This window comes from Euphorbia lathyris, chromosome 6 (genome assembly GCF_963576675.1).
Source record: "Euphorbia lathyris chromosome 6, ddEupLath1.1, whole genome shotgun sequence".
In the NCBI taxonomy this organism is placed as follows: Eukaryota; Viridiplantae; Streptophyta; class Magnoliopsida; order Malpighiales; family Euphorbiaceae; genus Euphorbia; species Euphorbia lathyris.
Genome location: NC_088915.1, coordinates 87954703 through 87971330, shown reverse-complemented (window position 1 = coordinate 87971330; position 16628 = coordinate 87954703). Strand labels below are relative to the sequence as shown.

Genomic DNA, 16628 nt, shown 5'->3' with positions numbered 1-16628 from the left:
TACATAAAATATTTTTATTAAAAGGGCCCTTATTTATTATTCCGCCTAGGGCCTGTAAATTATTAGGACCGACCCTGATAAGAACTCTCAAATACACGTTGATGTGATTGAATCATGAAAATCCACTTGGAGACCTGTAATTGGACAAAAAAAAAGTCAAATGGGAGGTTGTTGTCTAGCTAACCCACTCCGATACCTAAGTCAGTTTGAGGTAGGACTCGATGATGAACACAACAGTAAATCAAAGTTGTAGTGTAAGTTTAATGAATGGATGAGAGGTAGTATACCCTGAGCTGAACTCACTCTACTTATACTTAGTTCGGACTGTAGAAGACATTATAAGTTGAAGAGAGTGATATGCTATGTGTCACCTGTTGATAAGTGAACATGCGCTCAGATATCGAGACCTAATATTTCTCCAGCCCACTAAACCCAAGATTCACGAGATCGGACGTGATTGCTTTAATGGATGGATCATTAACTGAGTGTTTTGAGACTTCCCGAACCAAAGTTATCAATATGAAGTTGTATTAATCAGTTTGGAAATAAAAATACCACGTGTTCACTTTTTCCAAATGCTGGTTCAGATTTTGTAAGTGCCACATGACGAGTTTATATTTTAATAGTGTTAGTGTCCCGTTAATAAATCACTTCAAAGTATACTTTCAAAAGTTTGACTTAAAGTTAACCTAACTTATAATTTTTTTTTTCCCAAGACCTAACTTATAATTGTAGTACTATTTTTATACCTTTTCCTTGGGTAAATTACACCCATGGCTATTGAACTTTACATATTTAATATTATGGTCACTAAACTTCAATTCTTAATAATATGACCACCGAACTTTACAGTTTTTAATACTGGTAGTCACTCAACACCTCAAAACGACCGTTGACAGTCTGAAAATAAAACAATCAAAGATTTAATGATATTCTAAGAAACTTTAATTCTCAAAAATTTTCGTTTTGAGGTCATTTAGGTGTTGTTTGGTTAGGAAAGAGAATGAATTTTTAGAGAGAGAAAGCTCTAAAAAGGTGATTTTGGAAAATAAAAAATATGGTTTCATGGTAAATGTTGTTCTGAACAACTTTAATCTTAAATATTTTCATTTTGAGATCTTTAACGGTCATTTTGAGGACTTGGTTAAAGTTGAGTGGCCATCGGTGTTAAAAAGTATAAAGGTTAGTGGTAATAATGTTAAGAATTGAAGTTTAGTGGTCACAATGTTAAAATGGATAAAGTCCAGTGGCCATGGGTGTAATTAACTCCCTTTCCTTGTACCTGTTTTTCGGTCAGAAAAGAAGCTTTATTTTCTCTAAACGTCGCCGTCTTGGGCAGTGAAACGACTGGTCGTTTTGATATGGATACAACAGTTGCGTATCAAAGATGAACAACGGGCATGATATTCAAACCCCCAAAACTGCAATTATTGGTCCAATCCAATTGAGAGGTACAAAACTTTTTTCTTCAATTGTGTTTTGTTTTGATCATCTTCGGCGTCTGCAGAGTTTGAATTTTGTGTTCGGAAAAACATTCCCGGCGATTTTAGCTTCCTCCGCAATTTTCCTGGTTGTCTGTTTCTGGTTTGTAGGGTTTCTGCTGATCTTAACCTCATTGCACAGAAATTTTAATTTTGCATTGATTTTTGCTACAAATTTTCATTCAATTAGAGTCGCTTGGGTTGTATTGAATGTGTTTTGTACAAAATGTCTTCGTCTATCCATGGGCAACTGATTGATCGATCAAATTCCTCTCTGGGAATCGGTGAGACTGATTCGAAACCTGAAGAGGCGGAAGAAATTGAGAAAGAGGGGGGAGATGATGGAGATGGAGACGGAGATGGAGATGAAGAGGAAGAGGAGGAAGAAGAAGATTTAGATTTCAATCCTTTTTTAAAGGGAACACCTTCGCCGGAGGCTTCGTCAAGTCTTAGCTCTGAAATCGAAGTTTTGGATGGTAATTCATCGAAAATAACAGTTGATGAGGTGCGGAACTATCCTGTTGGAGATTCTGAGCATGGAGAGGAGGTTGTGATGCAAGGACCTATTGATACAGAATGTAAGAAGAAGGTATCTGATTCCATAGGAAGGGAAAGTGTTCAAGAGAAGGAAAATATCGATTCGGATGATGAGGATGCTATCTGGAAGCGCACAAGAGCTCGTTACTCACTTGCAAGTTTCACCCTAGATGAACTCGAGACTTTCCTTCAGGAAACTGATGATGAAGATGACCTTCCGAATGTTGATGATGAAGAAGAGTACAAGAAGTTTCTTGCAGCTGTTTTACTCGGTGGAGGAGATGGTGAGGGTCAATCTGCTCAAGGTGTTGAAAATGTTGATGATGAAGATGAGGATAATGATGCAGATTTTGAGATAGAGCTTGAAGAGTTGCTTGAGAGTGATGTTGATGACAGTAAAAAAGAAGAGGATAGAAAGAGAGAGTACGAGAAAAGTCTTCGACGGCCAGAAACCAGGCAAAATAGACGGCAGAAAGCCTCTGCTCAATATAAACAGAAGCTATTAGAACAGACAAAAAGGCCATTGAGGCCGTTTTTACCAATTTTACCAAATGGAGGAGTTGCTTCATTGCCTAGTGTTAATATGAAAGCTTCTGTGCCTGGAACTGCCCCGGGTAATCAGGCTTATCCCGATTTGATAAGCGGATTCAGTCCACAGCAAATAGGCCAGTTGCATTGTTTGATACATGAGCATGTTCAACTTCTAATTCAAGTGTTTTCCCTTTGCATTCTCGATCCTTCGAAGCAGGAGATTGCATCCCAGGTTCAGGGATTGATCTTCGATATGCTTCGTAAACGAGATGAAGGAATAGCCAGCCGAAATGTGCCATATCCCAGTATTTGCTTTCAGTCTTCATATATGTCCCCATCAGTAACAGATGAAGTCTCCAGCTTTAAGCCCACTGAATCATCAGTTTCTCAAAACATTCCCACAAATGAGGGGAAAAGTGATGATGTTTGCAATCGACAGAGTAGTTCCTCACAAACTACTAGTTCTTCCTGGGTACCATCAGTGAGTGGTTCAGTGATATCAATTCTGGATGTAGCTCCACTTAATTTAGCTGGAAAATATATGGATGATGTTCTTAATGGTAAGACATTTGAACTCAAGTAGGTCATTTTGTTTTTATTTAGGAAGCACTGACACTTCTAGGAACACTCCGCACTCGATACTCTAAAATAAGTGTCCCCTCTTTTTCCTTTTTTTTTTTTTTTTTAATATGGGGACACTTCGGGAACACGACTTCTGAGTGAATTAAGTAGAATGGATGATGTTCTTAATGGTAAGACATTTGAAGTCAAGTAGGCCATTTTGTTTTTATCTAGGAAGCACCGAACTTCTAGGAGGTTAACTTACGGGTGTCGGACACTCCAGGCAGGGACACGCACTCGACACTCCAAAATAAGTGTCCCCTTGTTTGTTTTGTTAATATGGGGACATGGCTTCGGAGTTAATTAAGTAGAATATTGGGTTTTTCTTAATAATTTTACAAAAAAGAGGGGTTGATATATATAAAAAACCCTAATAAAAAGAAAAGAATTCAAAATCTAAAGAAAATAATATAGCCGCCACCCCTTTTTGGTAGTTTAAATAGTTTGAAGTGTTAAATGTTTCTTTTTGATGAACTAATGACTTATTATGGATGTTACTTATGGTTTATAATTACTTATGAATGTTATATATATATATATATATATATATATATATATATATATATATATAATATAGATATTAAAGTTTGGGGTGTTCCTTCAACACCGTACGAGTACCCGTGTTGGTGCTTCCTAGGTTTTTATCTGATATGATTATTCTGCTATATAAACTTTGAATGCTTTTCCATTGATTCTACTAAACTTGGCAGCTGCCCGGGAGTACAGAAAGCTGCATTTGAATTCTAGTAGTGATACATGGAAGGAGAAGGAACCACTCTTTCACCTTCCAAATGGTGAAGTTTCAAAAGGGAACATGACGCCTACTATCAGCACATCTGGTCAACCACCACCTAAGAAGACACTGGCTGCTTCTATTGTCGAAAGCGCAAAGAAGCAATCAATTGCTTTTGTACCAAAAGATATTAGCAAGTTAATACAAAGGTTTCTACCACTGTTCAATACAGCTTTGTTTCCTCATAAGCCACCTACTGCAGCTGTTGCTAATCGAATTCTTTTTACTGATTCAGAGGATGAGTAAGTGTCCTGCTTCTGTAGATATATATATATCTTCTCTATATTCTTTTTTAACAATTGAACTTATATAGCTGCTCGACTATTTTTATGCTCAAGGTCATGACTTTTCATTATTTGGACCCTTTGTGAGTTGGAAGAATAAATGTAAGCATAAAACAATACTTGCCATCATAGTTATTAAATGCGTAAGACGCACTACGGCGCAAGGGGGTCCTAGGGCCTCAGCGCACGACGCCAGACGCAAGGCACCGCCGCGCGCCTGAGCGACACAAGACGCATTAAAAGAATAAAATTATATAGAATCACCGCAAATGATAATATTGAAAATATAAGAAATTGTGATTAAAATCTAAATGCAAAAAATAAGAATTCATGTCAATATTCTTAATAATAAATTCTAACATGCAATAAACCCTACATTCTAAATAGTAAATCTTAAGTTGACTAATAGCTACTTCTTATCAAAAGTCTCCAATTTTAAGTTATGCCCTTGTTTTCTTCTTTTACTTTGGTATTTTTATTGTTGTTGTGTGCTTCTTCTTTCCCTTTGTTTCGCATTATGCATTTTTTCTCTCTCTAATTTTTTCTATGTTTGTTCAGTTTGAAAGTCTGTCTACTTGTTTTTGTTATGTGTCTAATCCAACGGTGGAGATTGAACATGTAGGTTGATGATATAAAACCTTAAAAAAATAACCTGTGACACAAAAGGTGCGCCATGATAACCATATCCAGGCACACAAAGGCGTGCCTTGGCATCGCTAGAGCAACATTGTCCGCCTTAGGCGGTGGTAAGGCTCACAGCCTTGAACCTTGTGCGCCTTGTGCCATGGTGTCACCATTAACAAGTATGCTTGTCGTGCTTATTTATAGTTCAGCATTTGTTAATAAGGATTTCGATTGCAGATTATTAGCTTTGGGGATCCTGGAATTTAATACAGATTGGAAAGCAATTCAACAGCGTTTTCTTCCATGCAAGTCTAAGCACCAGGTAGTTTGTGTTGTAGATTCTGTATTCCAATTACACTAGCTTTGGTAATTCTGCATGAAAGAAAATGTAAACTTAGTTGTGCACTAGGAAGCACCGAGACTTCTAGAAGTTTAAAGTACGAATGTCGGACACTCCGACACTCCAGGGACACTTGGGGACATGCACCCGACACTCCAAAATAAGTGTCCCCTCTTTTCCTTTTCTTTTTTTAATGGGGACACTTTTCGGACTCTTCGGGGACACTTCTGGGACACTTTTGGGATACGGATTCTAAGTTAATTAAGTAGAATATAGGGGTATCTTCTAATAATGTTACAAAAAAGAGGGGTTGATATATACAAAAATAAAATAAGATCCTAATGAAAAAAAAGAAATAAAAATCTAGTGAAAAGAATATAGCAGCCGCCCATTTTTTGGTAGTTTAAATAGTTTGAAGTATTAAATTTTTATTTTTGATGAATTAATGACTTATTATGGATGTTATTTATGGTTTATAATCACTAATGAATGTTATTATGATATATATATATAAAACAATTGGCGTGTCCCCGCCCCACCTGTGTCTTGTTTATTTTTTTTTTAAAATGCCGTTTGCTGCACCCGCACCCATACCCATACGAGTACCTGTGTCTTCCTAGGTTGTGCATATGGTATCTATTGTCATATGCTGTAGTGAATAAAAGGATCGGATTTTTAGTTTCTAGGATGCTGGTTAAAGCAGTCTTTTTTTTTTCCAAATCTTTTGGAGCGACACAATATGTTTCTTACTTTCTTTTATTTTCAGATATGTCCAACTGTTACATTTCTAAAATTGGAAGAAAGTGTTGCTTGACTGTTTTATAATGTTAGCCACATTCATGTAAATTGTTACTTGTGTTACAGATTTTTGTCAGGCAGAAAAATCGCTGCTCGTCAAAAGCATTGGAAAATCCCATAAAGGTATGTGCACTAAATAAATTCAGGCTTTACTTGTTGGAACCATGATTTTTCCGTTTTTCTTCATTCTTGATACATGATACCTATACAGTGTGGTCTCCCCAACTTTCGCACTCCACTTCCCGAGCTAATCTATGAAACTGCACAGCAATATTTTTTACTCAACACTGTCTGCCATTAAACGTGTCTTAATCTGTTTGAAAGTTTTCTCGTAATTTATGGGATTTGGAAGTGAAAATTACAAAGGAAAAAACCTTTTACTTTGGGTGCTAGCTTTCCATGGTTGGTTGGATTGCGTTTGAAGACATGTTCAATTGAAGCAACCTGGGTGTTCTGCACGATCCCAACACTTTGACATCATAAATTATGGAATAATGAAAATAATGTTCACCTACTTCCATATTTATGCTATGTACTATTTCATTTCATCTTTTTTTTTTTTCCCTTTATGGTAGTGGCGCAACGGTAAAACGTTGTTGCCGTGTGACCTGAGGTCACGGGTTCGAGTCTTAGGAGCGGCCTCTTGCCAATTAAATTGGCAAGGGAAGGCTTGCCCCCAATACACCCTTGTGGTGGGACCCCTCCCCGGACCCTCGCTCAGCGGGGACGCGTAATGCGACCGGGCCGCCCTTTTTTTATGGTAGTGAATCAATTAGGCCTGTTTGGTATTGTTTTCCAGTTCGATGAGCACATAATTTTTTTTTTCTCATCTTAATTTGGTGAAAATTTAGTGAACGTTTTGCTAACTTATGCAGACAGTTCGGAGGATGAAAACCTCTCTGTTGACTGCAGAGGAGATTGATTGTATACAGGAGGTAATCATGTGTGGGAAATTTTATCAATTCCCTCTTCATCTCCTAACCGTAGCAGTAGAATTAGCTATCTGATCTTAACCACCTCACTGCAGGGTCTCAGGGTTTTCAAACATGATTGGATGTCAGTATGGAGATTTATTGTCCCACATAGAGATCCATCCTTGCTTCCCCGGCAGTGGCGGACTGCCATTGGAACTCAGAAGTCGTATAAATCAGATGCTGCTAAAAGGGAAAAGAGGCGCATGTATGAGTCAAACAGAAGAAGGTGCAAAACAGAAGATTTGGCGAACTGGCAACAGGTATCTTAAAAGGAGAATTTGTCTTATCTAGCATTGTCATATTTTTCCATGTTATGCTATAGCCATAAGATTGTGGTGGCTCGTCTTAATTTTAAACTGTCTTTTGACTGCATAAATGCTCAGATATCCTACTTGCTTTTAAATATTGTGCGTAAATGCCTGAATTTGGGTTATGGACTAGCTTGCTCATGCCGGTCTGGGCTCAATTCGGTCCTGGCTCATCACATTATTGGCATAATATGGGTTTTGGGCTAGCTTGCTTATGCGTAGTTTGACTCCTATGAAGATACGGGTACGGCAAACATCACTGTAAAAAAAAATATGCATACGGGTACGGACAGGATATGCCAAATTATATATATATATATATATATATATATATATATATATATATATATATATATAACCATAAACAACATTCATAAGTCATTATAAAACCACAAATAAGTCATAATAACTAATAGGGTAAATAATTTAATTAATCCCTACATTTTGACCTAACACACTGTTTAGTCCTCATATTTTAATAATACATTGTTTAGTCCTTAACTTTTGTTCTATTCAACAATTTAGTCCCTCAAATATTTGAATTATTAAACAATAAGGGACTAACCTGTTGAATACAACAAAAGTTAAGGACAAAGTAGTATATTATTAAACTATGAGGACTAAATAATATATTAGGTAAAAATATTGGGGCTAATAAATTATTTACCTAACTAATAAGTCATTAATTCATCAAAAAGAAACATTTAATACTTCAAACTATTTAAACTACCAAGTCTAAAGACTATTCTAAGACATTTTCACGATCTTCATCTACAAACAGTTAATACTGATTAGCTTTTAGTTTTTTTTTGCAAATAAAAAGGTGGGTGCAGGCTGGTCTTGTTAATTATTTATATTTAATTTTCTTTTTTATATTAACCCCTATTTTTGAAAATTTATTTAAAAAAACCTAAATTTTACCTAATTAACTCTGAAACATATCCCCGAAGTATCCCGTTCATCCTTAAAAGAAAACAGAAAAAAGGGATACTTGTTTCGCCGTGTCCCGTATGTATCCCGGCGTATCTGTATTCCCAGAGTATCCGATACGTGTACGTCAACCTCGGGGCTTCATATTTTGACTCATTTCGATCTAGCTTATCACGTCGAAAGGATTATGGATGGAATGGGATAATCAGATGAATTAGTCATATAGAAAATAATCTTGTTTCATTTGCTTAATTTATTTACAGAATATGGCAGAGTCTAGAATTAATTAGTAAATTATGTAGTTTTTATTTTGTTTTTCAATGTGTAATCAACTTGTTCCAAATTCAGTCCTGTTTGCTCTGTAACATAACACTATTATTTCACACATCTTGAGTTTTGTGCTTAGATGGTTATGTAACTTCATTAAGTTCTTCCCCTGGTGCAGGAGAAGCAGTTTGACAGTGGTGGTGGGGAAAAAACTTGTGGAGATGATTATATCGATGATGCAAGCGGAGCTTACGTCCATCAGGCATTTTTAGCAGATTGGAGACCAGATGACTCAGTACTTGCATCCGAACGTTCCTGGTTAAACATTAAGGAGAAAAACCCTTGTAGTGCTGCACTGTCAACGGAGCAATCTCATTTTACTCATGCTAGAAATTTTCCTTATTCCATGCAACTGAACAACCAAGTTTCCTGTCCAACACCAAATGCTGCGAAATCTCACTATCCATGGCCGTACCGAACCCGTAGAACTCATGGTGCACAATTAGTGAAATTAGCACCAGACTTGCCTCCTGTGAATCTTCCGCCTACTGTTCGTGTCATTTCTCAGTCAGCTTTCAGAAGCAGCCAGTGTGGAACGCCTCAAAAGTTATCCGCCCCAGGAGTTGGTACTAGTGGTTCTGGAAAAGAAAATATCGTTTCCCAGCTTCAACATGAAAATTCGAGAACTGCCAGCTTGGTAAAAGCTAAGGGGGATAACAGCAATGAAATGGCGGATAATATTTCAAATTCATGCCCGGATGAGCTTACACGACTAGAACCAGAGGACTCTGGTACTCTGCGTGGTACTGAAGAACGAGGGACTTACTCTGATCTTCAGATGCACCCGTTATTGTTCCAGGCCCCTGAAGTTGGACCGTCATCTTATTACCCACTGCGTTCCAGTGCTAGTACTGCTGTTCCTTTTAGTTTCTTTTCAGCAAATCAGCCTCAATTGAATCTCAGTCTTTTCCATAGTCCATATCAAGCAAACCAACTTGTTGACTGTTCGAATAAATCTTCAAAGACGAAGGAATCCGCTTCAGCATCACGTGGCATTGATTTCCATCCACTCTTACAAAGAGCTGATGTAGAAAATAGTGATTTTGCTGCACCATGTCCTAGTAGACAACCATATGTTTGTTCTCGTGGAAAATCTACTGAGTTTCAAAATCCTTTAGGTGTTTTTCAGACTAAATCGCCACTCAGTGCTCGCGCATCTGCTGCAAGCTCAAAATCTTCTGGTCCTGTCGAAAAAGCAATTGATCTGGACTTGGAAATCCATCTAAGTTCTTCATGCACGAAGGAGAAAAGTAGGGGAAGTGAAGATGTTGCTGCAACGAATAGACCAAAGTCAACAACAATTGCACAAACTGGAAATACAATTGAAAAGCATAGAACGAGCAGTCCGTGCCATCAACACTCTGAAAGTTGCCCAACAGTTCAGAACAACGTTGTTCCAGGTGGCGATGCATCAGATGCCCCAAGTAATGATGGCAGCAGATTCAATATGGATGATGTAGGAGACCAGTCTCACCCAGAGATTGTGATGGAACAGGAAGAGTTGAGTGACTCGGATGAAGAAACTGAAGAACATGTAGAATTTGAGTGCGAGGAGATGGCTGATTCTGATGGAGAGGAGCATGTGGACTGTGAACCAGCAGCTGAAGTACAAGATAAGGTAACTTTTACTCTCTCTTTTGGTAGGCTGTTCTTAGGCTTTTGGTTGGTATTGCATCCGTAGATTGATGTTTTGTTCAAAAAATCTTTGATTTTAGTGTCGTAAGAAAAAAAAACCGAATGGGGGGGGGGGGGGGGGGAAGGAACTTTTTTTAATTGACTCTGAGATTTTTTGTTACAAAATAAGTTCTTGTGGTTTTCGATGTTAGCAAAAAAGGAATTTTTGCTAATAACATGGTTGTTAAAGGCAGCCCTGACCTCAGGCTCAGGGCTTACCGCCTCTGCAGCAGAGAGGCGGGCGGTGTTCATCGGTTGCGTTCCTGGGGTGCGCATCGTGGAGCGTGTCACCTAGAGGTGGCAAAATGACACACGACCCGATTACACGACACGAACACGACACGGATTTTTAGTGTTAGTGTTGAGCTTAACAGGTAATAGGTCATTTTTGGATTGACACGAAACTGACACGCAAATTTTTGGGTTGGGTTAGTGTTGATATGTGAACCCGAAAACGACACGAAATGACACGAATATTGAAAATTATTGTTATATTCTCTCGTGTTTTTTTATGTCACTTTATTAATAAAGATAATAAAATTATAATTATTAATTGTAAATATTAATTTGAATTTCCTAAATTGTTATAAACACATTATATGACCCTATAACATGATATTATCGAACTTTTCGATAATTAGTGTTAACATACCAATCTAAAATGATATAAAATGTTTAAAAACGGTACCATATTTTCTTATATTTTTAAGAGTTATTATTAATATATATGCATAAAAAATTACATGTAACCCGAAAACACGACACGAAATCGACACTAACTCGAACAGGTTAACACGACTTTGACACGAAAGTTTTTGGGTTGGGTTTGGGTTTACTCTTTTTGACACGAACCCGAAATGACACGACACGAACACGACTCGAACACGATAATTGCCAGGTCTAGTGTCACCTTGTCTGAGGTGTGCCTAGGCGCAGGTGTAGGATTGTTTAGGGATTTGAATTACAATAAGTTGTTCTAATCTCAGCCGTATGATATGGGAGAAAATCTGATGTCCCGATTTCGGTGTCCCCTTCCATATCTCTCTTATAAAAAGTGGTCCCTTTTAATTAAAATAATATATTTTATGAGCCAAAGGGACCCACATGATTAAAAGGTGCCACTTTTTGTGAGAGGGACATGGAAGGGGACACCGAAATGGGGACAACAGATTTTCTCTCGTATGATATGTTCATGATCAAGGGCTGAGATTAAATTAGAAAGAGAAAAGAAAAAAAAATTAGAAATAAGAAATAAACAGAAAACGCAAAGGAAAATAGATACAGATCATAAAGTATTGAATATTCCGCACTTCCACCTTTTTTTTGCGTGGGTGTGTGAGTCGTGAGGGCTCTGCTGCAAAACAGAGTTTTTAGATATAAAATTCTATTATGTATTATAATTATGAAAGAGTTAATAGTTAATTTGAAATTATTTCATGCATTATATGATTAAGGTTGTTTTTTGAGTATTTGCTGTATTTTTGAAATGTTAATTTTGTCATTTTATAATTATATATATTTCTTTCTTAGTGTGCCTTGTGTCGCTCGGGCGTGCCCCTGCGCCTTGCACGTAGGCTCTAGGACCCCCTTGCGTCTTTTAGTGCGCTTGAAATAACTGTGTGTAATAGTGTTAAAAGTCGGACAACTTTTGTCCGATTACTTTCTCAGAATAGGTATTCCATTTTGCTATTTTCTGCAAATAATCCAAACCACTTTATGTCACCATTTTCACTGAAAAATTCTGTTGATTGAGAGAGTAGACAATGTGTTTGTGTTTTATCTTGGCTATTATTTTGAAATTTCTCCTCGTGCGCTATTTTTTTTTTTTGTAAAAGTTACATGCGAGACGATAAATTGGACATAAATCTCATCTGCCATGTCATCAATTTCAACAGTGATACCAACAATTCCCTTTGTGTTTCTCAATTTTTTTTCTTTTTTTTTGCTAACTTCGAAAACCACAGGTACCTTTTTGTCTCAAAAAATTCCAGTCCTTTAAGTGTCAAAACGCTAAATCAGGTTGTTCGATTTGTGAACTTTTCCGTAAATTTTCTGACATTGTTCGAGCAGAGAGGCTAGTAAATATTTCCTAACGTATTTCCTTCAATTTTGTTTGATGCCCTTTTTAATCATTTTGAACAGGACCTTCCAAGTTTTCCCACAGGAACGGTTACTACCAGCGCAGATTACTCCAGTGAACAATTCGAACCGAGGAGTCCTGGTCCTGGTCCGGGTCTTCTTCAGGCCAGTGCTAACCCTGGGAACAACAGTCCTTTCTTAAACTTGGGTCTAACGAACCTGAGGAAGGACGGTTCAAGTACCTCATGGTTAACTTTAGATTCATGTGCACCCGTTGACCCTCCAAGCTCAAAGGCAAACAAGTTAGCCGTAAGTCGTCCAAACCGAATCAGTAAGAAGATAACAGCAAGCACCAAAAGGGTTGCAACAGAAGACATGGCTCAAGAACTCAGCCTTGGTCCTCTTGCTGTTTCCTCATTGAAGAAGAAGCCGAGGAAGCGGGTTTGTCGAACAAATACAGGTTTCAGCACGGGAATGAAAACCGAAAATTCCCGATATGATCAAGATAAACCCGGTTAGTTGCAGAAGTTTCACCTTTTTTTTTATTATTATTTGTAAAAATTAGTTGCATAGTTTGAATTAGCCATATATGTTATACTGGTAAATTATCAACCAATTAACAAATGAACATGTAGAGTCCAAAGCTAAAGAGTAAAGGAAATTTTGATATCTATAGGCTTTTCTGAGCTTGATGTCCATTAATGGAGGAAATGTTCTTTCTTTCGGCTTAATACGTCATCCGCCCCGTGAACTTGGTCCAAAAAGGTTTATTGGACTTCTGAATTTTCAAAGTGTCCTTATAGCTCTCTCAACCTATTTAAAATGTCCTGATAGCCTAAATTGCATGCGGAAGGTGTGTTGCACGTGTCTTGGAACGTTGTTACATAATTTACAACATAGATTAAAACATATTAAAAAAGTTCTTACTTGCTCAACCGTAAACCTGACATCTCTAATATTAGAATCTCATGTCTCGATATTGGTTGTTTGACTTTTTCAAGACACGTGCAACACACATTCCGCATACGTGTCACTTCTTTGCAACTGAGTGATTAATTGAATATACTTTAAGCAAATGAGAAGGTTATCGGGATATTTTAAGCAAGTTGATGGGGTTATCGAGGCACTTTGAATGTCCAGGTGGCCAATCACGTTTTTTGGACAAGTTCAGGGGCAGATGATGTATTAAGCCTTCTTTCTTAGTATAAGAGTCAATTTTACCCCTAAGGTTATTGAAAAAGTTTAATTTTACTCTCATTGTACAAAACCATTCAATTTTTTCTTAATGGTAGAAGTCATAGTTCATTTTCATCCCTTTTTAAGGAATTTTTTCTGTAATTTTTTGTCAGTATTTATTTATAAAAAGATAAGTTATTTGGTATGATAAGGGTAAAATTGAACTTTTCTAATAACTTTTGGGGCAAATATAACCCTAATTCCTTTCTTCTCTCTCTCTTTAAAAAAAATATTTGTATAGATGGCATCTCTCTTGTATATTCTGCTAGTGCATATTTAATTGTCAATATTGCAATTGAGAAATAAATTATCAAATATTGCTTCACAATTGCATTCTAATTTATTTTTTTATTTTTTAAAGAGGAAACTAAACTTCATGAGTCTAAAAGGACGAAACAGAAAAAGAAAGAAAAGGATTAGCATTGAAAAGAGCAGTTCTATTTGCTAATTCAGGATGAAACTTAATTAACAAATCAGAATGATTACAAAGAAGAATTATACTCTCTGCAATAACCAAACTCCGAGAGATCAATATTTGAAGAGAGAAAACTACCAATCACAACATTTGCATCCATCTTGAAGGTGACGCTATCATGAAGGGCTATTGATGCTTTCATTTTAGCATTGAAAAGACACGTTTTGGCGGAGCTATAATAATCGACAAACTCTCTTATTAGCCCTAAGCATTGCACCCTAATCACATTTACTGTCAGTGCACTTGAACCTCCCTAAAGGTGGCTTCTCCTAGCAATCAGAAGAATGAGAAACAACAAGTAGACGAATCAAAGTCTCAACCTGCATACGTTTCTAGTTATTGAAGAAAACAAAATCTTACTAAATTGCAACTGACGGGGTTGCCAACTTCTGATTACAAAACCTCCCATTCTGCCGAGTCCATATTGTTCTAAGGATGATGGCGATGTTGCAAAGCTAGTCCGATGGAGAAACAATACAAAGTTTGAGAACAAGCTCCTCAGACACAAGATCAATGTCATCTTGGATGACGGTCCCTACTCCCAACCAACAGACATATAAGAACAACAAATGAAAAGATGTCATTGATGCTCCACGTTATTGTCGCAGATAACATTGTTGCTAAAATATCTTTTGTTGGGAAAATTTTAGGGAGGATCAAGTCCTCCCAAGGACCCTCCCTACTCATTTTGCTACACGTGTTGGAAAATATGATTTGGCGACTCTAATGACTCGTCCCTCCTTAAAATTCCTTATTTGTTGGGTTCAATTTTGCGGTGGAATTCATTTGGGTTTGTTGGCATATGACATCTTATTTCAACATTTCACCTAGTTTTATTTCATTTCAGATTGCTTTTAGAAGATGTCAACTCAGATAGATTACATGTTTCAGTTAGTTAGTTAGTTTGGTAACTGGTTGTCGCGCTCTTTGTAACTAATCTTGGTGCTTTTCTTGTTCCTTTAGTTTGATATAAATTATTGTAAGACTTCCTTACTCATTAAGTAAATGCTATGATATTGTTGAAATCCAATTTAGAAGAAGAAGCTATTTGTATGGAGAACAAGAAAAAGAACAGACCTAATACTTACAAATTTGAACGATTAACAAGAAAATCAAGAAAAATAACACTCAAAGTTGATTTCAGATGCATTAGAATTTAAAGGAAAGGAAAATAAAGGAAAAGAACAACGCAAATCCAAATTGACAAATAAAATCTTCATGAGAGTCTAACAACATGGACTAAACAGTTCACCGAGAAAAACGTTAGGGACTAAACAGTTCATCGAGAAAAAGGTTAGAAACTTTATCATGTGTTTTGAAAATACAGAGACTAAACAGTGTGTTTTGTCAAAATATAAGGACTAATAAATTAATTACCCATCTTTCTTTAATGATTTATTTCAATAAATTGAAGAGGAACTGAGATGATTCTTCCAATACTGAAATGTATTTTAATTTAAGGGTCAAAATTCAATGCCTTTACAGACAATACATGTGATAATTCTTCCAATACTGAAATGTATTTTAATTTCTAGATTGTTGATAGTGGGGTTGCCTCCTACATGTGTTCAAGTTAAAAATGGTGTTCTACATCAAATAAAGTAACAAGAAGTGAGAGTGTTACTTTACCTAATGGATCTTTGTAGTTAGTTAGTCACATTGATTAAGTGGTTCTGCACAAGTATTCAGTTGCGGGGAGCCGCTCTAAACACTCAAATATCAGTTGCGGGGAGCCGTTCTAAACACTCACCCATCAGTTGCGGGGAGTCGCTCTAAACACTCACATATCAGTTGCGGAGAGCCGCTCTAAACACTCACCTATTAGTTGCAGGGAGCCGCTCTGAACACTCACATATCACTTGCGGAGAGCCGCTCTAAACACTCACATATCACTTGCGGGGAGCCGCTCTAAACACTCACATATCAGTTGCGGGGGAGCCGCTATAAAAGCTTGCATCTCATAATCAAATCAGCACAAATCAAGTCAGATCAATACAGATTGATCCAAACATTCAGGGAGTTTTACTAAACCTTTCTTTGTTTTTGAGTCTTTACTTTTTCGCTCAATAAAATGCAAAATGGCTATCTATGTGTACTTTGTATACTTCATTTTTAATGGAGATATATAAAGGGGGGCAGTTGTAGATACTCATTTTTGTCCGGGCCAATTTTTAAGTTTTTAATAAATTTCACTCAAAATTTGAACAATTCATGAATTATCCAAAATATATGGTATTATCTCGAAAATAATTTATTGGGGAAAAATTGTGCTGTTAAGACTAATTTGTCATATTTCGGTATAAATCGGTAAAAAATATCGAATTATATTCGAAATGTGACTTAATAGAATTAAAGTACAATTTAACCTATTATAAATTTTATTCGAGATATATTCCTCGTATTTTGAATAAAATTGAATTGCTTGAATCCGAATTATAATTTATTAAGGTTCAGATGTCAATCAATCGAATTAACATTTCAATGCTTATTTATTTGTCGTAAACTATATCTAGAAATGTTTATAATCTGAATTGCGAATTATGATGTAATATCGTATATTAAAGTTTTTTTTTTTGATAGAAATTGGGATGAGACAGAACTAGAGCGGGGTGAGCA

The 16628-nt window shown here is 36.6% G+C and overlaps 1 protein-coding gene across 1 annotated transcript; it reads left to right on the top strand.

The window, feature by feature from the left end:
- Positions 1 to 1429: 1429 nt before the first annotated feature.
- Positions 1430 to 12987, top strand: LOC136233465 (uncharacterized). The gene is made up of 8 exons (XM_066023132.1): positions 1430 to 3109; positions 3881 to 4205; positions 5109 to 5193; positions 6076 to 6132; positions 6885 to 6944; positions 7037 to 7243; positions 8667 to 10166; positions 12365 to 12987. The coding sequence occupies exons 1-8, from the start codon at positions 1708 to 1710 to the stop codon at positions 12818 to 12820; spliced, it is 4092 nt and encodes a 1363-aa protein (XP_065879204.1). The 5' UTR covers positions 1430 to 1707; the 3' UTR covers positions 12821 to 12987.
- The last annotated feature ends 3641 nt before the right edge of the window (positions 12988 to 16628 follow it).

Bases quoted from the DNA above. Each gene is read 5' to 3' on its own strand.
- LOC136233465 (XM_066023132.1), top strand. From the start codon at position 1,708: ATGTCTTCGTCTATCCATGGGCAACTGATTGATCGATCAAATTCCTCT. The intron at 3,110-3,880 runs GTAAGACATTTG...TAAACTTGGCAG, and splicing joins TATGGATGATGTTCTTAATG to CTGCCCGGGAGTACAGAAAG. The intron at 6,133-6,884 runs GTATGTGCACTA...TAACTTATGCAG, and splicing joins CATTGGAAAATCCCATAAAG to ACAGTTCGGAGGATGAAAAC.